The sequence below is a fragment of the Dipodomys merriami genome, unplaced genomic scaffold, assembly GCF_024711535.1.
Source record: "Dipodomys merriami isolate MVZ:Mamm:240054 unplaced genomic scaffold, mDipMer1.0.p SCAF_3, whole genome shotgun sequence".
NCBI classification, from domain to species: domain Eukaryota; kingdom Metazoa; phylum Chordata; class Mammalia; order Rodentia; family Heteromyidae; genus Dipodomys; species Dipodomys merriami.
Window position 1 is genome coordinate 106,387,109 of NW_027204492.1, and position 24,986 is coordinate 106,412,094.

At 43.7% G+C, this 24,986-nt stretch overlaps 1 protein-coding gene across 2 annotated transcripts in view; it reads left to right on the plus strand.

Annotated features, from left to right (window-relative positions):
* The first annotated feature begins 1,703 nt into the window (after positions 1-1,703).
* Positions 1,704-24,986, plus strand: part of Acot9 (acyl-CoA thioesterase 9) — a 34,223-nt gene continuing 10,940 nt past the window's right edge. Inside the window, exons 1-9 of one of the 2 annotated variants that reach the window (XM_070040711.1) lie at positions 1,704-1,864; positions 9,671-9,765; positions 11,187-11,213; positions 12,025-12,070; positions 12,901-13,071; positions 13,311-13,348; positions 17,437-17,520; positions 17,894-17,997; positions 22,977-23,050. In XM_070040711.1, coding sequence (XP_069896812.1) covers positions 1,845-1,864; positions 9,671-9,765; positions 11,187-11,213; positions 12,025-12,070; positions 12,901-13,071; positions 13,311-13,348; positions 17,437-17,520; positions 17,894-17,997; positions 22,977-23,050 — 659 coding nt within the window. In that variant the 5' untranslated portion in view covers positions 1,704-1,844. The remainder of the gene's footprint in view (positions 1,865-9,670; positions 9,766-11,186; positions 11,214-12,024; positions 12,071-12,900; positions 13,072-13,310; positions 13,349-17,436; positions 17,521-17,893; positions 17,998-22,976; positions 23,051-24,986) is intronic. The other variant, XM_070040712.1, reaches the window with a different exon arrangement.

Sequence of the window (24,986 nt, forward strand, 5' to 3'; positions counted from 1 at the left end):
CCAATAACAAACACCATTTGAAGATTAGCAAGAACATTTTTTCAAGATTTTTAAATGACCTTGACTTTCAGTGGACTTAATCTATAGTACTTATTATTATTATTTTTAACTATCTTTAAGTAGTTGTACAAGGGGCTGGGAAGGTGGCTTAGTGGTAGAGTGCTTGCCTTGCATGCCTGAGGCCCTGGGTTCGATTCCTCAGCACTACATAAGCAGAAAAAGCTGGAAGTGGTGCTGTGGCTCAAGTGGTAGAGCGCTAGCCTTGAGCTTAAGAGCTGAGGGACAGTGCCCACCCCCCTAGTTCAGGCCCCATGACGGACAAAAAAACCAAAAAAAAAGGAAAAGAAAAAGTAGTTTTACAAAGGAGTTGCCATTTAACAAAGCAGTTTATGTATACAATGCATTTTGTTCAATGTCATCTTGACATTTTCACCAATCCCTCCTAACCTACTGCTTCCTTCACTTTTTTTTTTTTTGCCAGTCCTGAGGCTGGGGTTTGAACTCAGGGCCTGGGCACTGTCCCTGAGCTTCGTTTGCTCAAGGCTAGCACTCTACCACTTGAGCCACAGCACCACTTCTGGCTTTTTCTGTTCCTGTGGTACTGAGAAATCAAACTCATGGCTTCATGCATGCTAGGTAAGCACTCTACCACTGAGCCACATTCCCAGCCCTTCCCTCACTTACAAAAATTTATAGTATTTATAATTAGAGCCTCTATTTGCCATGGACTCTTGTGTCTATTGTTGGGATGACAAAACATGATTGTTTTAAAAATTGTTGTAAATGTTGTATGCACTTTGCTTTTTTATTAGCTATAATCCAAAGTGAGCCCTGTAACTGTGTGTGTGACTCAGGACTTCCTGATTGTTAGACATAGGTGCTCTACCACTTGATCCATGCCCCCAACACTTTTTGCTTTAGATATTTTTCAGATAGGGTCTTACTTTTTGCCTTGACCATGATCCTCATATTTATATTTTCTGTGTTGATGGGGTGATAGGCACATGGCATTGTACCTCGATTTTCTTTTCTTTTTAATTTTTTCTTAGGTTTCCTTTTTTTGGTATCTCCAGTTACTGGCAGAAGGCAACAGCTCAGTAAAAATTAATTGGATGTCATGGAAAATAAGGTCAGGGTGAACCCGTTTTAAAACTGGCCTTGAAAGTGAGGGTCAGCCAAGATGTGCAACCGTCAAACACTAGGGGGCAGGCCAAGATTAGAAGAGGAACCATTTTTTTTTCACATTAGGTCAGTGTTTTTTAGCTTTGGTTTACATTGGCATCATAGGTGCGCCGATTTAAGTGCCAAAATCCAGGTTGCACCCATGACCAAATCAAAATCTTCAGAGGATGAGTCCCAGACATCACTATTTCGGAAAACTGCTCCGGAGGTTTCAAAGTGGGTGGGGGTTGAGGATGAGGGGAGTTCAACTGGGCGGAGCCCTGCCTTGCCTCTACATCACGCCGCGGAGGTGTGGCGTGTTCCAATTACTCAACAATGGCGCGAAGAGGCTAGTCATTTGGTTAGCAACGTGCCTCACGTAACTGATTGAGTGGGAAGTTTCACAGACCCAGGCTCCAGCCCTCCGCCAATGAACGATCAGAGGCTGCCTGGCGCAGCGTGGTAGTCCCGCCCCCTGAGCAGCGTGGTCCCGCCCTCTTCAGAGGCTCCGCCTGCTCACCGCGAGGCCCCGCCCCCGGGGCAGTCTTCTGCAAGGGCGCGGTCCGGGGAACCTGATCCAGGGTCCCCAGCTCGCGCCCGGCGCCCGAGCTGCTACTGGCGCTTTTCTCTGGTCTGTTTCCCTTCGCTGAGCAGCACACGGCTGTTCTGCAGCCGGGAGCAGGATGAGACGAGCAACACAGAGGTAGGTGGCAGGGCGTGGGAGGGCCTGGCCACACGATGTCCCTGAGTACTCACGCCCTCGGTACCAGCTGGGAGGCGGCTGGGCGGAAGAAGCAGATCTTGGCGGGCTAAGCCAACAGGTTGGGCCTTAGGGCTTGAAGATAAAGTTGTGCCGGTTCACCACGAACCTTTATGGACTTGGGCCCATCCACCTCGATTGGGGGCACGCTGGCTCACTACAGCGATATGTAGTATGGAGTCTGATATTAAAGGCAAAGCAGTACTTGTAAGGGAGGAAGTTGGGTGTTCCCCCTGAAATTCCTTTCTTGTTGCTCATCGAGGGTGTGGGTGGCAACTATTTTGGGGTAGCCACTTGTCAAAAAGCTAGTATTTGGAGTTCTACCTGACCTTGCCAACCGTTACTCTTCATGAAGAACATTTTTAGGGTTAAGTGCGTGACACACTTGGAATCTGACTTAAGTGTTAGCACATGGGCAAAGATTTCAGGGTAACTTTGGCCCTCAGCAGATTTACTATTGTGTAACTAGAGCCTTGGCACTTACTGCAACTTGTTTTTCCTTCCTTCCTTCCTTCCTTCCTTCCTTCCTTCCTTCCTTCCTTCCTTCCTTCCTTCCTTCCTTCTTCTGTCCTTTTTCTTTCTTTTCTTTTTTCTTTTTATTTTTTTGAGACAGCATCACTATGCAAGGCTGGCCTTGAATTCTCAACCCTGGCAACGGCACCACTCATAGCTGGAACTTCACCTTAAAGAGCAGCGAGACCCTTGTAGGGGAGGTGTTTGAATTGGACCCACTTGGCTAAAAATGGCTTTTGGTACCAGCTGGTACTGTTAAAGACTGATGGTTTTATTTTCTGGTGCTCTCCCCCCCCCCATCCCCATGTCTGGTGCTCTACCACTTGAGCTATCACTCTACTTCTGGCTTTTTGGTGGTTAATTGGAGATGACAGTCTCACAGACTTTTCTGCCCGAGCTGGCTTTGAACCATGATCCTGAGATCTTAGGCTCTTGAGTAGCTAGTATAACAAGTATGAGCCATCTGTGCTGGGGTTGAACTGAGGCTTTTAGACTTCTGAGTGTTGTCTGTCCCCAACGCACTTTTCCAAATTCTTTCTGCTGCTTTGGGTTTTAGTGTTCGATTCCACCTCTGTGCCTATCACTCTGGTGCTGCCCAGAGAGGTTCTGACAGATGTTTAAATGATGTCAGCAGTCTTTTGGTAGTCCTGGACTGCTCACAGGTCCTGGGAACGTTACAATCAGTTAGATGGCTTAATTCGATTCCTCATAGTACCTTGAGTGTTGTACTTTTCTTTTGTAATAATGGATTTGAACTTGGGCCCTTGAGCTTGGTAGGCAGGTGCTCTATCACTTGATCTTCATCTCCATCCCTTTTTTTCCCTCTAGTTATCTTTCAGATAGGGTCTTCGCCTAAGACTAGACTGACTTCTAGATATGGCATCCTGGATGGCTGAAATCACTGGTGTGCCACCAGGCCCAGCTTCCTTGTTGAGATGGGAGATCAGGTTTGTCTAGGCTGCCCTTCAACTTTGATCTTCCTAATATCTGCCTTCTGGGCAGTTAGGATTAACAACCTGAGGCACAACACCTAACTTTATTACTCTGTTTGAAGACAGGTTGAAAGTACAATAAGAGCACAGGCTCTGTGAAAAGCCGTGGTTTGCCACGAGACCTTGTGTCCTTCACCCTCCATTTAGAAGTTCTCCTTTGCATTGAACTTCCATAATGGTTTGCACCTTTTCTTGTGAGGCCTCTGGAAGCTTGCACAGGTGTCCCGTCAGTGTCTAAGGAGACAAAGACTGAGATGACTAGCTTGTTTGACTCATGTGCATCCTATAAAGCTATAAAGCTTTTGTTTCAAACTCATAAGCGTCACCTGACTTTGTTTAGTCTGTAGATTGAGGGATTTCCTCAGAGTGGAGGATTTACGAGTAACATTTCTTATTGTTACACCCATAAAGGCTTCCTTGCCACCCATTAAGCCTGGGACCCAAGATGGAACCATGCCATTTCTATTCACAATTCCGGGTACTCTGACTCCCTAGGCCAGCAATGGGGGGGGGAGAGGGCTTTTTGGTCTTCTTTAGTGGGAAACGTTCAAGGGCTCATGCAGATTCTTCTAAATGCTTAGGAGGTTTTTATTTGTTGTTGTTGGCGGTGGTGGTGGTCGTGGGGCCTGCACTGTCCCTGAGCTCTTCAGCTCAAGGCTAGTGTTCTACCACTTGAGCCACAGCACCACTTCTGACTTTTTTCTGCTTATGTGGTGCTGAGGAATCAAACCCAGGGCCTCACGCATGCAAGGCAAGCACTCTACCACGGAGCCACCATCCCAGGCCGCTTAGGAGTTTTGTTGTGAGGTTCTTTTGGTTTTCTCGGGGATTGAGTAACCCTGAAAAACTGAGGGTGTTGATTAAACCATGTTCCCACCCCCTCCACCTCTACAATGAGCCAGAGTGCTAGTTCATTAGTACTGGGGGAAAATCATCTGAAATTAAAGGTTAGGTGTTTTTCTTTCTTTCTTTCTTTCTTTCTTTTTAGATGTTTTTTCTTTTCTTTCTTCTGGTATTGGAGATAGAACTCAGGGTCTTGCGCTTGCTTGGTTGAGCAATGCTTCTGGTTCTAAAAACCTCAGTTTCTTCAACTAGGTTTTAAATAAAAGCTAAGCACTGGTGGCTCCTGCCTATAATCCCTAATTACTCAGGAGGTGGAGCATTAGCCTGGAGCAAAAAAAGCTTGGGTACAGTGGTTCAGGCCCTTTAGTTCAAGCCCTAGGATAGGCAAAAAAAAAAAAAAAAAAAAAGCCAGCACCAGTGGGTACTAGCTACTCAGGAGGTTGATATCTAAGGATTGCAGCTCAAAGCCAGCCCAGGCAGGAAAGTCTGTGAAACTCTTTATCACCAATTAACTACCAAAAAGCTAGAAGTGAAGGCTGTGGCTCAAGTGGTAGAATGCTAATTTTGAATGAAAAAGCTGAAGGACAATGTGCAGGCCCTGAGTTCAAGCCCCAGCACTGGCACACACACACAAAATATAAGGGCCCATGAGATTACTGAAAGCGGACGGTCTATGGACTTCTTGAAATAGTATATACCATTTTAATGTGTAGTGGAAATGTATTCCTGTAACCCTGGCCTTGGGACTCTGTAGTTTTTATTCAGATTATCAGTAGATGGGATACCAAATTGTTGTGAAAAGCTACTACTACTTGAATGTTAAGTTTACAGTATTTAGAAATTTATTATAATCAGCATATGTTTGATTTTTAAAAAATGATTTCAAATTACATCTTCCTTGTGCCACAGGAGTATATTTTCCAGTTTCTCTCTCCATGGCTTGCCTAGAGGGTCATAGTGCCTGGAATTGTGCAAAAAATAGGGCTTCAGTGCCATCATTTTCCACATGAATTGGCCCAAATGTTTCTCAGTATTCCTCAACTCCCTGCTTTAATATTTCCATTTGATTTGCATTAAGAAGTGTTCTATTATGGTGTCTGGCTTACTTGTTTTGTCATTCCTGGGGTTTGAACTCAGGGCCTGGGCACTGTCCCTGAGCTGCTTTTGTTCAAGGTTAGCACCTCTACCACTTGAGCCACAGTGCCACTTCCAGCTTTTTCTCTTTATGGGGTACTGAGGAATCAAAACCCAGGGCTTTATGCATGCTAGGCAAGCACCCTACCAACTAAGCCACATTCCTAGCCAATGTGGCTTACTTTTTACATTTCTGGTTCTTTTTTTTTTTTGGATTCTGTGCTGGAGATCAAACCTAGGACCTTGTGCATATTAGGTAAGCACCACTGATCTACATCCTCAGCACTGTTCTTTTGGTCTTTTATAAATTTTTTTTTGTCGGTTGTGGTGCTTGAACTCAGGGTCTGGCCACTGTTCCTGAGCTGCTTTTGGCTCAAGGCTAGCGCTCTACCACTTGAGCCACAGCACCACTTCCAGTTTTCTGGTGGTTAATTGGAGATAAGAGTCTCACAGACTTTGCTGCCTAGACTGGCTTTTAATCGTGATCCTCAGATCTCAACCTCCTGAGTAGCTAGGATTACAGGCATGAGCCACTGGTGCCTGGCTTGTTCTTTTGGTCTTTAGAGGAGACTTTGAGCAAGAATGGCTTTTAAAAAATGAATTTCTCAAATAATAATGTTGAAAGCTTTTTGGGGATTTGGAAATGAACTGCATGACCCTAAGAGTTTAATATGAGTTACCTTCTTGCTTCCTAGGATTGTGCTGTGGGATAGGAACCATTATTAACGTCTTTTATAGATGAAGAAACAGGCTCAAGGTGGTTAGAGAATGTGCCCGCTGCCACTCACTTAATAAGCAACATAGGCACGTCCTTAGCCCCTTTACCACGTGGCCTCTCTCAGGCCGGGAGAGTGCTCATTGCTGTCCAGATCACGCTGCTCATTAGAATGACAGGACAAAAATCCTTTTGCATATCTGCACTTGGCCCAATATGGGCAATTGCACTTGTTAGTTTGTGGTAAGAATTCCAAGTATTTGTTGTCCCCCTCCAACGGTATCTGAGTCTTTTGCTCATTGGCGGATACCTTATTACCAGAGTGATACCTCCAACCTCAAATTCAAAGTATTTAGCCATTCAAAGTCAAGAGTCCATTTCTTACATTGGATGTACTTACTGTATCTATTATAATTGTTAACTTATGTTCGGTTTGGCTTGATTTTCTCTTTCAGGTAATGGTAGCAATGGAGAAGATTCACTTTGCCCTTATGTTTTCTTTAAAATTATATGTGTTAAAAACAGGCTGTCGGGCTGGGAAGGTGGCTCAGTGGTAGAGCGCTTGCCTTGCATGCCTCAGGCCCTGGGTTCAATTCCTCAGCATCACATAAGCAGAAAAAGCTGGAAGTGGCACTATGGCTCAAGTGGTAGAGCGCTAGCCTTGAGCTGAAGAGCTGAGGGACAGCGCCCAGATCCAGAGTTCGGGCCCCACTACCGGACCAAAAAAAAAAAAAAAAAAACAGGCTGTCAGTTTCTGGGTGATTTTCTTAGGAAATACATAACCCATTTCCTTCAGAAGATATGAACCTGTAGAAAATGCATAAAGTGAAATGGTAAAAAAAAAAAAGTGTTAGAGAATTCAAATTATGTACTCGGAAATGAAAATTACAATGTTGAGATCAGGAAGATTAAATGTGTGCAAATACAGAAATGGAAAATTTGTGAAAGATAAAGCCAAAGTAAATAAATCAGATAGAGGTTTGTTAGTAATATGATTGAAGAATGGGGCCAGGCTCTGGTGGCTTACACCTGTAATCCTAGCTACTTAGGAAGCTGAGGTCTGAGGATTGTGACTCAAAACCAGCCTGGGCAAGAAAACCCATGACACCTTTGTCTCCAATTAATCAACAAAAAAAGAATTGGAAGAGGAGGTGTGGGTCAGGTTGTAGAGCACCAGCCTTTAGCAAAAAAGCTAAGGGACATTGCCCAGGTTTTGAGTTCAAGCTGCAGTATTGGCGTGTGCATGTATATGCGTGCATTCACACATACACATAAAACCCAAATTGATAGCCCTTTATTAAACTTTGGGGTCTTCATGGCCCATCAGGGATTATGTGACAACCAAATGAGGTAGGCAAGGTTAGCCCATGAGCAAGTGCTCATATTTATGTGTTTTTTGTAGTTAGATTAGTTGGCTTGGTGGAAGGTCAAGAATTTGTTCTCAGTCGGGCGCCGGTGGCTCACGCCTGTAATCCTAGCTACTCAGGAGGCTGAGATCTGAGGATCGCGGTTCAAAGCCAGCCTGGGCAGCAAAGTCCATAAGACTCTTATCTTCAATAAACCACTAGAAAACCAGAAGTGGCACTGTGGCTTAAGCGGTAGAGCCCTCGTCTTGAGCTAAAGAGCGCAGGGACAGCGCCCAAGCCCAGAGTTCAAGCCCCACAACTGAACCCCCCCCAAAAAAAATTTGTTCTCATAGCACACATGTGTCAAAACTACATGTAGGTATTACAAAAATATTTTTCACTGACTTTCTCTGAATGCCATAATTCAGGAGAGGAACTTACAGTAGCTTTGGCTCTTACAAGTAAAACTATACTTCAGTCTTTATTATGGTTAGTCATCCCCACATTAGTTAACAAAGAATTTACCTACAGACTACCAGTGGCTCATGCCTGTAATCCTAGCTATTCAAGAGGCTGAGATGTGAGAATTATGTTTGAATCCAGCCCAAGCAGTAAAGTCCCTGAGACTTACCTCCGGTTAACTGCACACAAGCCAGAGCTGGGGCTGGGGCTCAAATAGTAGAGCATAACCTTGAAGAAAAAGCTCAGAGGGAGGGTCAGGCAAGGGTGGCTCAACTTCTAATTCTAGCTACTTAGGAGGCTGACTTCTTAGGATCTTGGTTCAAAGCCAGCCCAGGCAGGAGAGTCTGTGAGACTATAAAACTACTAAAGAAAAAGCTGGAAGTGGTACTGTGACTCAAGTGTTAAAGCATTCGCCTTGAGCAAAGCAACTCAGGGATAGCACTTAAGTCGATAGTTCAAGCCCCAGGACTGGCAAAAAAAAACCCCTAACAACTCAGGGACAAAGTCCTTAGGACTGGCGTGCACACACACACACACACACACAGAATTTCTAGTAACTTGACTAGAAGAGGGAACAGTGTCTAGGATTCTTGGCTTTATCTGTGCTTTCAACTGTGTTCTGAATTTGTTCTTCCCTGATAACTAGATGTTACCTCTGGTAGGAAAGTGTGTGGTTAGCAGCTGACATTTAAGCCATGCTGAGCAAATAGAAATCAAATATAACCAACCTCCCATTAAGAGGATAGGGTAAGTCATTTGGGTGCATCACTTTTATTCCATTAGGAATCTAGGACATTTCTGCAGAAATCTAGTACATCCTTAGAGTCTGCAGAGGGCAAATTCAAAGTTCAAAAGTGATTAATAGTAGGAGTTATCTTACTCAGTGTGGTTTGATAGTAAGGAACAAACCAAGTGTTAGTTTGCTCAATGATTGGTCAGATCAGTCCTGGGGTACTGAAGCCAGTGAAGTAGAAAAAGCAAGATTAACACCATGAAATTGGGGCTGGGAATGTGGCTTAGTGGTAGAATGCATGCCTAGCATGCATGAAGCCCTGGGTTTGATTCCTCAGTACCACATAAAGAGGAAAAAACAGAGGTGGTGCTGTGGCTCAAGTGGTAGAGTGCTAGCCCTGAGCAAAAAGAAGCTAATGGACAGTGCCCAGGCCCTGAGCTGAGTCCAAGCCCCAGGACTGGCAAAAAAAAAAAACCTAACCATGAAATTTAGTTCATATATTTTTGTATAGTTTTGGAGATAATTACATACTTGTCTTTTACTCCCAAGCAATATTTGGTGGGGAGAGATGATTTGTGGAGTTCCTTATTTGCAGCTGTAACACATACTTATGAATTAGCCTCACAGTATACACTAAGGAGGTGGCATGGCTAGATATTCTGAAAACAAGGTAGGCCTTTGAGGTTGCCAGGGAAGAAGCCCTGGAACATTCCACCCCCCTCCCCGTCTCTCTTTGTATGCTGGTTTTAGGACTTGAAATCAGGGGCTTGGACACTGTCCCTGAACATTTTTGCTCAAGGTTAGCACTCTACATAGCACTTGACCCCCAGCTCCAGTTCTGGCTTTTTGGTGGTTATTTGGAGATGAGTCCCACAGACTTTGTTGCCTAAATTTACTTTGAACTGCAATCCTCAGATCTCAGCTTCATGAGTAGCTAGAGTTTCAGGCGTGTTGAGCTACTGGTGCTGGGCTGTGGGCCCTCATTTCATTGTGTTTTATCTTGTTTTACAGACTTTGTGCCCTGAGCAAGGGGCTCTTTATTCCTGGCAGAGGACTGACCCACGAATCCTGGGATGCCAACAAGCCGAGAATCTACATGCATGAAGGTAAGTGTGGATGTTGACTTTTTGTGCCAATGTGGTAGAAAAAACTGTTTTTTTTTTTTATTTGAGAGGTGTCTAGAGTCATCGTTTTGGGCTAGTGAAACCTATGTATTAAATGTAAAAGTTTCATTGATACAATGTCTTAGACTAGTTGAATAATAACTTTGGGTAGAAATGACCTTCATAATCTTTGACATTTCTGGGACCCTGGGTGTGGGTACTGAAAGCATGGAAGAGACATGGAAAAGAGATGTATGTACCTTGCCAGGAGCTAGTGGCTCACGCCTGAAATCCTAGCTATTCAGGAGGCTGAGATCTGAGGATTGTGGTTCAAAGCCAGCTCAGGCAGAAAAGTCCTCATTAGACTCTCATCTCCAATTAACCACTCAAAAATTGGAAGTGGTGCTGTGGTACAGTGAGTGAGTGCTAGCCTTGAGAAAAAGACATCAGAGACAGCATCCAAGCCCCAAGTTCAAGCCCCATGACTGACAAAAAAAAAAAGATGTACCAACTAAACATTCCTAATCCATAGTTTTTTTTTAGGATGATCCTGTTAATCCAGGCTGGATTGAAGTTTGTTTCATTTATTAATGTAAAATGTGTGGATTTCCTTAATGTAGGATTATTCATGTATCTCTTTAAGAGTCCACATAAAAATGTATGAACATATATGTAAATAAGAAAAAAAATTCTGCTTCTTCTCGATTCTTAACGTTTGCCTCACTTCATACTGCCTAACGGAGTAATAAAGCTGGGCACCAGTGCTTCATGCCTGTAATTCAAGCTACTCAGGAGGCTGATATCTGAGGGTGATAGTTTGAAGCTAGTTTGGGCAGGAAAGGCCACGAGATGTGTATCTCCAACTAACCAACAAAAACCGGATGCAGAGGTGTGGTTCAAGTGATGGAGCACCAGCCTTGAGTGGAAATAGCTAAAGGACAGTGCACAGACTGTGAGTTCAAGCCCTATAACAGGCAAAACAAGCGAGCAAGCAAAGAAACAGTCATTTTGTGGCAGTGAACATCAATTGTCTGTATATTTTTACTATCCTTTTATTCAAGAAAGAAGGCGAAATTAGCTAAAAACACAAACACTAGTAAGACTAACTTATCAGACTAATTTAACATTACCTTGCTTTTTTTTCAGTTCTTTATGATGTAATTCTAGCTACACCAAATACACTGAATTTTCTGTGTGAACACAATTGTCTGATAGAAAATCAACCTTGTTGCATAAAGCTTGTTAATGCAACCATATTTGGTTTGTATTATATAGTTACTGCAGGACTAAGGATAGCTGTTGTTAATTTCCCGTGCCTAGAATATCTGTTTTGAAGTGAGAAAAACATTATTTGGAAGACTATAGGTTTGTTTCCTTGTTTTGATATTGATGATATCTAATTAATTTTCCCTTTATCCATATAGCACGTTCATCTCTACATGTGAATGATGGTGTGTGGTAATTAGCAACTTTTCTGTTCAACGTTTTTCTTCTGTCTTAAGCTAATTTTGTCTTGCATGCGAGCATGAACTAAAATTCACCTGCATTCTTGGCCTTACCTTGCTTTTTTTTCCTTTTCTGGCTTAAGTTGTAGCAATTTGGATAGTAGAAATACATGATAAATCAATTATAACTAGACTCAGATTTAGATATAAGTATTAGTTCCTGAACTAAGGTTTTTTTTTTTTTTTTTAATGTACTACTGCCTATAAGATGGGTGGAGATCCCGAAGCTGGGAGCTGATGGCTCATATCTGGAGTCTTAGGTACTCAGGAGGCTGAGATCTGAGGATTGTGGTTTGAAGCTAGCCCAGTCAGAAAAGTCCATGAAACTTTTATCTCCAGTTAACCACAAAAAAAGCCAAAAGTAAAACTGACTCAAGCGCCTTGAGCGCAAAAGCTCAGGGGGATAGTGTTCAGGCTCTGAATTCAAGACCCAGGAATGGCATAATAAATACGTGAATGAATGAATAAATGGACTGAACTCCTGACACTAAAAAAGCCTCATGAGATGAATACTTTAAGATTATTCCTTTGGTTTCTAAAAACGCCCAAGCGATTGGCACACAGGTATTCATACCTGCACTAAGAAGATAGTATCGTTGTTTTGGGATTTTCAGGGAGCTGCTGCACTACATGGGAATTCAGGAGGCTTTGAAGGCTTTTCAGTGCATAAATCACTTTTCATAATTCTTGAACTCATTGCCATAATCCAGTTCTCATGTGTCTGTTTCGTAGAGTGACCTCTTTATTTTCGTTGCAGTTCGGGATAAGTTGCGAGAGATAGTGGGAGCATCCACAAACTGGAGGTAAGAGCTTTTGTGTTTCAGCTCGAGGTATTTTGTTCAGTGATCTTATAGCTCTGTAGAAGGCTGTGTTAGTGGGATGCAGATCCTTGTTTAGAGATGCATTAAGAGGTGTGTTACCAACATTGTTTTTTGTCAGTTATGAGGCTTCAATTCAGGGCCTGAGCAATGTCCCTGAGCTTTTTCACTCAAGGCTAGTGCTTTACCACTTTGAGTCACAGCTATCCTTCCAGTTTTCTGGTGGTTAATTAGAGATAAGGGTCTCACAGACTTTCCTGCTATGACTGATTTCAAACTACCATCCTTTTATCTCAGCCTCCTGAGTAGCTAGGATTACAGGTGTGAGCCACTGGCACTTGGCTCAACTTCTTTTTTTGCCAGTCCTGGTGCTTGAACTCAGTGCCTGGGCACTGTCCCTGAGCTTCTTTTGCTCAAGGCTAGCACTCTACCACTTGAGTCACAGTGCCACTTCTGGCTTTTTCTGTGTATGTGGAACCGAGGAATCGAACTCGGCTACATGCATGCTAGGCCAGCACTCTGCCACAAAGCCACATTCCTAGCTCTGAGATCTTATTCTCTGAATAACCATTTCCATCAAAGTGAATACATGTTTCATTTGAATATATCTATATACTTTCTAGGTATGTTTTCCTTATCTACAAGCACAAGCAGTGTCCAGTTACTCCCAGTGGTGGGTGGGAAAGGAAGAAGAAGAAGTAGGTTCACATTCACCTTTGCTAGTGTTGACAGGCCTTGAGTCATAGTGTTGACAGGCCTTGAGTCACAGGGATAGTGATGGCTCTTGCTTTATGAATATCGCCTTTTCTTCTCAGAGACCACGTGAGAGCAATGGAGGAAAGGAAGTTACTCCATAGTTTTTTGGCTAAGTCACAGGAAGCACTACCTCCTAGAAAAATGAAGGACAGCTTTATTGAAGTTTTCTTGCCTTTGGGCAGTGAGCCTGAATTACGAGAAAAATACTTGACTGTTCAGAACACAGTAAGGTAACATGGCAATGTCTTTATTTGTGTTTTTATTTCCAACTAAGCAATTTATTTGCATATGCAGTATTATAATTCATCTATTTAAAGTGGACAGCCCTGTGATCGTTAATGTATTTAGAGAGTTGTGTGATCATCACTGCTTCAATCTTAGAATTCTTTCATAGCCACAGAGTGCACAACTTATTTTTAAAGAGAGATTATTCTGATATTCATCACCTTTATTTTGCTTTATTTCATAGATTTGGCAGGATTCTTGAGGATCTTGACAGCTTGGGAGGTACTGGTATTAATATTTTTAATACAAAGTTATACATTAAATAAGATGACTTGAAATGGCCTTTTTATACAACTTGCACATTCTAAAAGTACCAAAAGGAAGGTTATCTATTACCTTTAAATTGTCATAATTTTCCCCTGTAAATAAAGATTTCTATTTAATGGGTTGTAATTGGAGTAAGTCTTCTTCCTAATAATTTGTAATTTTTGTTTTAAAATTTGTTTTGGTTGTCAAGGATTAAACTCAAGGCCTCAGCACTGGTAAGAACAAGCTCTAGCACTAAGCTATAGCCCCAGCTAAAGAATTGTTTTTTCCTGAATTGTGAGAATAAGTTGTCATATTACCCCAAATATTTCAAGGTTTGTTTGCTATAAAGAAGTGTAATCTCACTAGGTGCTGGTGGCTCATGCCTGTAATCCTAGCTACTCAGGAGGCTGAGATCTGAGGATTGTGGTTCAAAGCCAGCCGGACAGGAAAGTCCATTAAGACTCTTATCTCCAATTAAACATCAGAAAACCAGAAGTGGTAGAATGCTAGCCTTGAGCAAAAAAGCTCAGGGACAGTGCCAAAGTTCAAGCTTTATGACCAATCCCCCTAAAAAGTAATCTCCCACATAACTACAGTTACAACCATCAAAATCAAGAAATTTTTATATTGTCTATCCTCTGATCTCATTCAAACAAACCAATGGTTCTTTTCCTTTCTTTTGGCAGTACTGGGGTTTGAACCTTGGCTTAGCTTGCTTGCTCACAGATGGTGTTCTACCACACCATCAGTTCTGCTTTTTGCTAGTTATTTTGTAGCTAAAGTCTTGTGGATTTTCCTCCCCAGGCTGACTTTGAACTATGATCCTCTTGATCTCAGCCTCCTAAGTAGCTAGGATCATAGGTGTGAACCACTGGTGCCTGGACATTGATATTGGTGAATAAAGATGCGGTACCGAATCCCACCTTGCATTTAGTAGTAGTTGTTGGACTATTTCCTCAGATTACAGGCCAGTTCTTTTGTCGGTGATTCATTTTGTTCCCCTTTTTTTGGTGTTTGAATTTAGGGTAGACTGCTTGCTAGAGAGGTACTCTACTACTTGAGTCATGACCCCAGTCCTTTTGGTTTTCGTTTTTTCTTTTTTGAATAGGGTCCAAAGTTTTAGCCTAGGCTGTCCTGGACCACCATCCTCCATGATATGCTATGTGAGTAGCTGGATGACAGGCACATACCATCACAGCCAGCTTTTTATTGGTTGACATGGGAATCTCAGTAGGTTTTTATCCAATACCCCATCTAGGCACCCCCCCCCCCCATCCTACTTGGGCTACAACTCCCTGCTCCATGCTACTTTGCTTGTTCCCACACGATGATTTTTGGACTGCACTGCTGGAAAGGGCTTTGAAAGAACCCTTCATGACACTGGAAATACCCATTGTCATGCTTGTACCTAGGTTACCTAGTAACAAATTTACGTTGGTCTTTACAATATAAACATTCATACTTGCTTATCTGTCTTTGGTCTACTTAGTTGACTATATGCAGGAATTCCTCTGCTCTTGCCTCTTTTGTTCCCATTACCTCCAACTGATCAGTCCTTTTCATCTGTCACTTAATTCTGTTTCTTCCATTTCGTTGAAGAACTTGTCCAATCACTTCCGCTTACGTCATAAGCCTTTCCCCAACTTTATTTTTCCCTCAAGTTATAAACACAACGAAGTTCTCTCTTTTTTTTTGTCAGTCATGGGGCTTGAACTCGGGGCCTGGGTACTCTCCCTGAGCTTTTGTACTCAAGCCTAGCACTCTTCCACTTTTCCACTCTTCTACAACTCCACTTCCAGTTTTCTGGTGGTTAATTGGAGAAAACTTTCATGGACTTTCCTGCTGGGGCTGGTTTCAAACTGATGCCCAGATCTCAGTCTCCTGAGTAGTTGGGATTACAGGTATGAGCCACCAGCACCTGGCTAAGGTAATCTATTTTAAAATGAACAAATCGGTAAAACGCTCTTCCTTCACAACACTCTCAAAGTGTCTTTGCTAACTTTCTAGAAAGAACTGGAAGCCATTTGCTGTCGCGCTGTGTCCCCACTTGTTATTTGTTGGCTTCCTGTGTTGTGGATTCTGCTCTTCTGTGCCATCAAAACTACACCTGCCAAGCTCACTATTAGTCCTTACTGCAAAATCTCATTTCCATGGCTTTGTGACCCCTTTGTAGCTTCTAACACTGTCCCAGCACACCCCTGGCCTCTGCTGCACATTCTCTGTAAATCATCTGATCGAAACTATTTTTTTTTCCTGAGGCTTGAACTCAGGGACTGGGTGCTGTCCCTGAGCTTTTTCCACTCAAGGCTAGTGCTCTACCACTTTGAGCCACAACACCGCTTCTGCTGTTCTGGTGGTTCATTGGAGATAAGAGTCTCACAGACTTTCTTGCCTGGGCTGGCTTTGAATCTCAATCCTTAGAGCTCAACTTCCTGAGTAACTAGGATTACAGGCGTGAGCCACCTGCCTCTTGGCTATCTCATTGAATCTTAATGCTTCAGTTGCACCTGATATGCTGAATACTTAAGTCCTCTGTTCTGAGTTCCAGCCAATTTGTCTTCCTGCATTGGTATCTTAATGTGGACATGCTTTTCCGCTTCTCATACTCAGCATGCTGGGTGAGGGTTTTAGCTAAGTCATAAGGTGCTTAGCTATACAGTGCTCTTAACACTACAGAAATATGGCAACTAATTGGAAATGGTACATTTTTGCTCTTCTTTTTTTTTTTAATTTTTTTTTTTTGGTCCGGTTGTGGGGCCTGAACTCTGGGCCTGGGCGCTGTCCCTCAGCTCTTCAGCTCAAGGCTAGCACTCTACCACTTGAGCCATAGCACCAGTTCCGGCTTTTTTCTTTTTGCTTATGTGGTGCTGAGGAATCGAACCCAGGGCCTTACGCATACAAGGCGAGTGCTCTACCACTGAGCCAACTTCCCAGCCCACATTTTTGCCCTTCTTGTATTCACTTGTATTCACAAACTTGGGTTTCTTAAAATTCTCATCAATTCTAACTTAAAAGCCCCTGGATCTTTTCTTCTACTGTCACCATAGGTCAGACCCACAGGATTTCTAGGAACCAGAAATGCCTTTAAATAGGGTTTCTTGCCTTTAGCTGCTCATGCTTCATTGCATTCTTTAGCAGGTGCATATAATCATTCAACAAGTGTTTAAAAAAGTATACGTTCTGTCGTGAAGATGGGTGATACACATCTGAACAGGTCAAGGGGTGTGGGGGGGAAACAGGCCAGTAAACACATAATTATACTCATCTTTAAATGTATTGATATTTGTAAGGTGCATACAGCCATGCTTGGCACAATTGTATGCTTGTTAAGATTTGGAAGTATACAGAAAACAGTGAGAGTTGAGGGTATGGTGGGGGCAAGGGACCTGGGTAAAATAATTTTTTCATGATTAGGCAAGAGTCAAGATGTAAACAGATAGCTGAGTCTTTGTGAAGCTGTTCGTTTTATACTTTCAGATGTATGCTGGGTTTTCTCTTACTCTCTCTGTCTCTCTGTGTTGGTACTAGGACTTGAACCCAGGGCTTTGAGCTGTCCATTGGCTTTTCCAAGGCTTGTGCTCTAACTCCTGAGCCACAGCTCAACTTCTGTTTTTTTTTGGTGATTAATTGGAGATAAGAGTCTCACCAACTTTTCTGCCCTGGCTGGTTTGGAATTTGAATCCTCAGAGCTCAGCCTCCTGAGTAGGTAGGATTACAGGTGTTAGCTACCAGCTTCTGGCTTATACTAGGTTCTTACTGTGCTTTAGGCATTATGTTTCTTGAATGGTAACAAGCCACTTGGTGGTCTTGGGCTTTGGTTTCCTCACTGATTCTGAAATTGAGGGGGCATACTGGAGTATCTCCAGATCTCTTCAGCTTTATAGAATCTTTGATGCCAGGCTTGGTGGTAGACACATGTAATCCTGGTGCTAAGGTAATTAGTGGAATATTAGTTTTCAACACATGGTAAGACTTTGTTTAGTAATGACACTTTTTCTGGATTTCAGGGAGAAAGATGTTAGTGTTTTGTCTTACTTGATATTCTCCTATTTTTCCTACAGTTCTTATTTCCTACATGCACACCAAAAATCATTCTGTTAAGATGTCTCCTATATCCATAGTCACAGCCCTGGTTGACAAAATTGGTAAGCAGTATTGATTTCTAAGCATGCTTATAACTTTTAGTAATTAGAAGATAGTTTTGAGATAAGAGGAAGTATTCTTTGGGGGAACTTGAATATACATATATAAATATGAAAATATTTTGAATACATGATAACAAGGTATTTATAGAATTAGGTATAAGGGTTTTGCAAGATTCCAGTTTTTTACTTTTTATATTCTTTACATTGTGTCCAGTTTTCAAAAGTCACACAAAATTATTTTATGTGTCCTAAAATTAGTTTTGAAGACCAGAAATAAATTTACTAGAATTTGCCAATTTTTCCAGTGATTTGTTTATAGTACAGAAAAAAATGTCAGTAGGGTTTACATGCCAATTCACGTTCTGTTTTTCAGATATGTGTAAGCAGAGCTTAAGCCCAGAGCAGGACATTAAGTTCAGTGGCCATGTGAGCTGGGTTGGGAAGACGTCCATGGAAGTGAAGATGAAAATGTTCCAGGTCTGTATACACCTGAGGATTGCCCCCTGTTTAAATACAATCAGCTAATCTCAGTGGCAGAGAAAGTATCTATCTATATGCTGGTGTGTAGCTCATAAGAGCTAGATAAACTTCTGACAGTCCACGAGATACACATGGTGGGTTAATATCTTCCTCTTGGACAAAGATGGATACATTCTTTGATGTTTATATTTAATATTTATTACTTTGTAATCTGATATAATGTCAAGTCAAAGTGCGTGTTTCTGTTTTTAACCAAGGAGGATTTCACAAGTCTGAGTTATGTTAGATGTGAATATATTTGATCACTATATTATTTTTCCTAGGGCTGCTGTACCACAAAGTACTACAAACTGGTGGCTTAAAAAATCCCAGAAATTGCCAGGCACAGGGGGCGTACACCTGTAATCTACTCAGGGGGCAAAGATCTGTGGATTGCAGTTTGAAGCCAGCCCAGGCAGGAAAGCCTGTGAGACTCTTATTTCCAGTTAGCCACCAAAAACTTGGAAGTGGAGCTGTGGCTCAAGCAGTATACAGGGCTAGTCTTCTGTACAAAGAGCTCAGGGACAGTGCCTAGGCTTGGAGTTCAAGCCCCATAACTGGCACACATATATACAAATCCCAGAGATTGCTGGGTATTTTAGTAGATATACCTCTAATTCTAGGCACTAAGCAGGTGGAAGTTGGGAGGATTGAGTTTTGAGGCCAGGCTGGGCAAAAAGTAAAGTCCTTATCTCAACAAGCAGGCTAGGCCATGATGGCAATTAAACTGGAATTTTAGCTGTGGCCCAGGCCAAAATATGAGACCTTACCTGAAAAATAAAGCAAAAAAAAAGACTAGGGGCATGGCTCAAGTAGTAGAGTGCCTGTCTAGCAGGTATAAGGCCCTGAGTTCAAACCTTAGTGTCATCAAACAAAACAACTCCTCCTAAAAATTTATTGTCTCATGGTTTGGAAACTGTAAGTCCAAAATGAAGATGTCAGTGGGGCCATGCTCGCTTTGTGACCTATAGGAGAGATCTTTCTTTGCCTTTTCTTTGATTCTGGTGGTTCTCTGTCTCTGTCATCAAAATGCTGTCTCCTCTCAATATGTCTCTTATTAGGACACTAATCATATTGGATGAGGGGCCTAACTTATTCTAGCATAACCTCACCTTAACTATGTCTGTAGTGACCCTATTTCCAAAGAAAGTGACTCTTGTAGGTCTGAAGTTAGAATTCCCGCACGCGCGCGCGTGGGTGTGTATATGTATATGTATACATATGTGTGTGCGTGCATGCGCGCATGCTACTGCTGGGGCTGGAACTCAGGGCTTGAGCTCTGTCACTTAGTTTTTTTGCCCAAGGCTAGCATCCCACCACTTGGGCCACAGCTCTGCTTTTGGCTTTTTGCCCATTATTTAGGGATGAGAGTCTGTCAGGGTTGTCTTCAGGCTGGCTTTGAACCTCTATGCACAGGTCTAAGCCTCCTGAGAAGCTAGGATTACAGGCATGAGCTACTAGCTTCCAAGCTGATCTTGAATCCCATCGCTTTCCTTCTCAAAAACCCTCCATTACCATCATCTATGGATGCAGGCTAAACCCTTTGATGAGGGAGTGCCATAAACTAGCTCCATAAACTAGCTCTAATCTACTTTTCCAGCTATACCCCCTCCTTACCATTTAGGTATCTTTTTTTTTTTTTTGGTCAGTCATGGAGCTTGAACTCTGTCTGGGCTTGGGCGCTGTCCCTCAGCTCTTCAGCTCAAGGCAAGCGCTCTACTGCTTGAGCCACAGCGCTACTCTGGTTTTCTAGTGGTTTATTGGAGATAAGAGTCTCACAGACATTTCTGCCGGGCTGGCTTTGAACCGTGATCCTCAGATCTCAGCCTCCTGAGTAGCTAGGATTACAGGCGTGAGCCACCGGCGCCCGGCTTAGGTATCTTCTTAATATTCACCTCTGGTTGCTGAGTAGCCTAAGAATAGAGAGTGAGTTATATATGTTTGCATTCCCAGTGCTTGGTTTTAGCAAGTTCATGACAATAAAGCATAATTTAAGCCAGGTACTGGTTGCTTATGCCTAGCTACTCAGGAGGATCTGAGGATTGCAGTTCAAAGCCAACCAAGCAGGAAAGTCCGTGAGACTTGTATCTCCAATTAACCACCAGAAAACTAGAAGTAGCACTGTGGCTCAAAGTAGAAGAGTGCTAGCCTGAGCAAAAAGAGCGCAGGGACGGTGCCCAGGCTCTGAGTTCAAGCCCTACAATATAGAGAAAAATAATTTAAAAAGCAAGGCACAATTTAAGTAGTGAGTGAATGAGTCTTGTTGCTTATGCTTTTTCTTCTGCCTGAGTTTCCCTGAGCCCTGGCTCTGTGCTTTGTGCATTCTTACTATGCTTCATGCTGGACCCCTTCCCACAGAACAGGTTACAAGCACATCATTTCTCTTCCACTAGCCAATAGACTCCTTAATACCAGGATCCAAATTTAAGTTACCTAGCCCATTTCTGGCACCCATTCATTTGGCAATTTACTGAGCACCTAGTCTGTGCTGAGGCGTATGTTGTCTGCCAGTCTTTGTGGTGAGTGAAGACAAGTAGTCTGACCACAAGAAGATCACCATACAGAGCAAGATAGCTAGCCTTACAAATCAGTGGTTGTAATAAGCCAGGTGCCTATGACTCACACTTGTAATCTTAGTTGCTTAGGAGGCTGAGATCTGAGCGTTGCGGCTCAAAGCCAGTCTGGGCAGGAAAGTCTGTGAGACTCTCTTCTCTCTCTCTCTCTCTCTTTTTTTTTTTTTTTTTTGTTGGTCGTGGGGCTTGCACTCTGGGCCTGGGCACTATCCCTGAGTTCTTCAGCTCAAGACGAGTGTTCTAACACTTGAGCCACAGTGCCAATTCCGGTTTTCTGGTGGTTAATTGGGGGATGAAAGTCTCATGGACTTTCCTGCCCAGGCTGGCTTTGAACTGTGATCCTCAGATTCTCAGCCTCCTGAGTAGCTAGGATGACAGGCATGAGCCACCGGCACCTGGCCCTGGGAGACTCTTTATTTCCAGTTAATTACCAAATGGTGAGAAGTAGAGCTGTGGCTTAAGTGGTAGAGCACCAGCCTTGAGAGGAAAAAAGAAAAAAAGAAGCTAAGCAAGATTGAGGCTCTGAGTTCAAGCCTCAGAACCAGCCCACAAAAAATAGTTTTATTATTACCATCATTTCTTGGCCAAGAACACTTGGCCCTTTGTACAGGAAAATTCTGTCCTGAAGGCTTCTCCTCTACATTATGAGATGTTTAGCTTTCTGATTCCGCCTGTAGGGCCCCACCTACCTCTACACATACCTGGATGCCTCCCACATGGAGAGATTCTACCTCTGTCCCATGGCGAAGCACTGTGAAGGGTAGACTTGGTGAGCTCTGATGAACTGGGCCTGGGGACCAGGCATGGAGTAGAGGTGGGTAGTAGTGTGTCTGGAAGTGCCCAGTGAAAGGGCGCCAGGCAGAGAGGGCATGGCTGAGAGCGGTTCTACAGCCTCACGTCCCAGCCACTCTTACTAGCCCCAGCTAGCAGGAGCGAGGAGGTGTGAAGGCAAACAGCATGCAAGCAATCTTGCACTGTTTTGGAGTCTGGCAGCCCAGGTGCTAGAAGCAATGAGGCGCTAGTGGAAGCTCTGATTAGGGAGGGCAGAGGCATGCTGAGATAGGCGAGACTTCCACAGTCAAAGGGGAAGGCATGCCGGGCGCCGGTGGCTCACGCCTGTAACCCTAGCTACCAGAAGGCTGAGATCTGAGGATCGCAGTTCAAAGCCAGCCTGGGCAGGAAAGTCTGTGAAACTCTTACCTCCAATAAACCACCAGAGAACCGGAAGTGGCGCTGTATCTCAAGTGGTAGAGCGCTAGCCTTGAGCTGAAGAGCTGAGGGACAGTGCTCAGGCCCAGAGTTCAAGCCCCATGACCAACAAAAAAAAAAGGTGGGGGGAAGGCAGAAAGGGCCTGAACATGGAGTAGTGTGGGGGCTGGTATCATCTGCTGGGGAGGGAACCGAACACATATTTGGGTTTTAAATAGCTTCTTCCTTACCTTGTGTCTCTGTGTGTGCGCATGTGTGTATGTGCATGCACATGTGTGCCTCAACTGAGGCTTGCACATGGCTTTGCACCTTTTTTTTTTTTTTTGGTTGGTTGTGGAGCCTGAACTCTGGGCCTGGGCGCTGTCCCTCAGCTCTTCAGCTCAAGGCTAGTGTTCTTCCACTTGAGCCACAGCACCACTTCCGGTTTTCTGGTGGTTAATTGGGGGATAAAAGTCTCATGGACTTTCCTGCCTGGGCTGGCTTTGAACCAGGATCCTCAGATCTCAGCCTCCTGAGTCGCTCAGATTGTAGGCATACACTTAAGGTACCTGGCTCACTATTTTATTTTTATGATATGCCTCTCCTGGAAGTACAGGCTTCTAGAGCTAAACACCCCAGAACCTCCAAGCCAATATTTAACTTAATCCATAGACTCATCACTGGACCACCCTTTCTTGGGAGCTCCTGTGCTGGGCAAAGTGGCATGGCTGTGGGTTTACAGTGGGCATGCGCACCATCTGACAGTGTTAGATTCTGTGATTGTGGTGGGAGGTCCAGCTGGTGCATGTGCCATCAGGGGCCCTGAGGAAGCTCAGATTCCATGTGATGGGGGTAAGTTCAGAGCTGACGCTTCTGGAGAGCCTGTGGGTCCTATAGCCCCTCCTACCACTTGTCACACGGTGTTGTGCTTGGGTCGTGAGCAGCCTTTCTCTTTCGAGGGCTGAAAGGCTCCATGGTTATCTTGCCATTCTCTAATCCTTATGCTGTCCTGGCTTAAGGCAGACCCTGTGTGAATGGCGGTGAACGAATGCACTGCTCTTTTTTTTTTTTTTTCATTTTCATGCTCTCTCAAAGCAAGCATGCTCTCAGAGGTGTAATAGGTATTCCACAAGAATGCAGTTCTTATATCTCTGTTTTCTTTCCTTTATTCTTTAGTTGCAAGATGGTGCATTTTGTCCTGTTTTGGATGCAACGTTTGTAATGGTGGCTCGTGATTGTGAAAATAAAGGGTAATTGCTGATTTTATTTTTCATAGTTCTTTATTTTCAAGAATTTCAAAGAAAAGACTACAGTGAATTTCCATATACCCATTTCTTGGACGTCAGTAGCTTTAATTGCAATTGTTTGGCAAATTTATCTGTTTTTCTTCAACGAAAACACATAAATCAAGCACTGGTAATTCACACCTATAATTATGGCTACTCAGGCTAAAATCTGAGGATTGCAGTTGGAAGCCAGCAGAGGCAGACAAATCCAGGAGATTCTATATTTTTTTTTGGGTCCAGTTGTGGGGCCTGAACTCTGGGCCTGGGCACTGTCCCTCAGCTCTTCAGCTCAAGGCTAGCGCTCTACCACTTGAGCCACAGCATCACTTCCAGCTTTTTGCTGATGTGGTGCTGAGGAATCGAACCCAGGGCCTCAGGCATGCAAGGCAAGCGCTCTACCACTGAGCCACCTTACCAGCCCCTCCAGGAGATTCTTATCTCAAGTTAACCAGCAAAAAGCTAGAATGGGAGGTATGGCTCAAGTGATAGAGTGCCTGCTATAAACAAAAAGTGTGAAGCCCTGAGTTCAATCCTCCAGTACTGCTTTCCCTCAAAAAGAAAATGTATAATTTTTTTGTCCATCATGGGGCTTGAACTCTGGGCCTGGGCGCTGTCCCTCAGTTCTTCAGCTCAAGGCGAGAGCTCTACCCCTTGAGCTATAGCGCCACTTCCAGTTTTCTGGTGTTTTTTTTGGAGATAAGAGTCTCACAGAACTATATCCTTGAGCTGAAGAGCTCAGGGACAGTGCCCAGGCCCAGAGTTCAAGCCCTACGAACAACTCAGACATGGACACAGACACACAGACACACACACGCACACACATGCACGCACACACGCACGCACGCACACAAAACAAACCATGGGGCTGGGAAGGTGGCTCAGTGGTAGAGTGCTTGCCTTGTATGCATGAAGCCCTGGGTTCAATTCCTCAGCACCACATGAGCAGAAAAAGCGGAAGTGGCGTTGTGGCTTTAGTGGTAGAGCGCTAGCCTTGAGCTGAAAAGCTGAGGGACAGTGCCAAGGCCCAGAGTTCAGGCCCCATGACAGACCAAAAAAATAGTCTCACGGTCTTTCTAGCCTAGGCTGGCTTTGAACCACATTCCTCAGATCTCAACCTCCTGAGTAGCTAGGATTACAGGCGTGAGCCACTGGCGCCTTGCTGTATAATATTTTAAAACAAATCTCAGGTACAGTATTTTACTTCCACATAATGTAGGCAACCTTTTATTTTATTATTTTTTTTTTAATTTTTTTTTTGGGGGTCCAGTCGTGGGGCCTGAACTCTGGGCCTGGGCGCTGTCCCTCAGCTCTTCAGCTCAAGGCTAGCGCTCTACCAGTTGAGCCACAGCGCCACTTCCGGCTTTTTTCTTTTTGCTTATGTGGTGCTGAGGAATCGAACCCAGGGCCTCAGGCATGCAAGGCAAGCGCTCTACCACTGAGCTACCTTCCCAGCCCCATAGGCAACCTTTTAAAAAGGAGCTATTTCATTTATGTGTTAGCACATTCATATTTATGGGGTTCATTGTAGTGTTTCCACACAGTTACACAGCAGCATGCATCAAATCCATCAACACATTGGCAGCCTCTAGTAATAGCCATTTTACCTTCAGGTCAACTTTATTGGTTGTTGTTGTTCCTGGGGCCTGAACTCTGGGCCTGATTGCTGTCCCTGAGATCTTCAGTCAAGGCTAGCGCTCTACCGCTTGAGCCTCAGCACCACTTCTGGTTTTCTGAGTGGTTTATTGGAGATAAGAGTCTCATGGACTTTCCTGCCCAGGCTGGCTTTGAACCGTGATCCTCAGATCTCAGCCTCCTGAGTAGCTAGGATTACAAGCATGAGCCACCGGTGCCTGGCTCAGGTCAACTTAAAAAAAAATCATATATGGAAGCTCTATTTCTG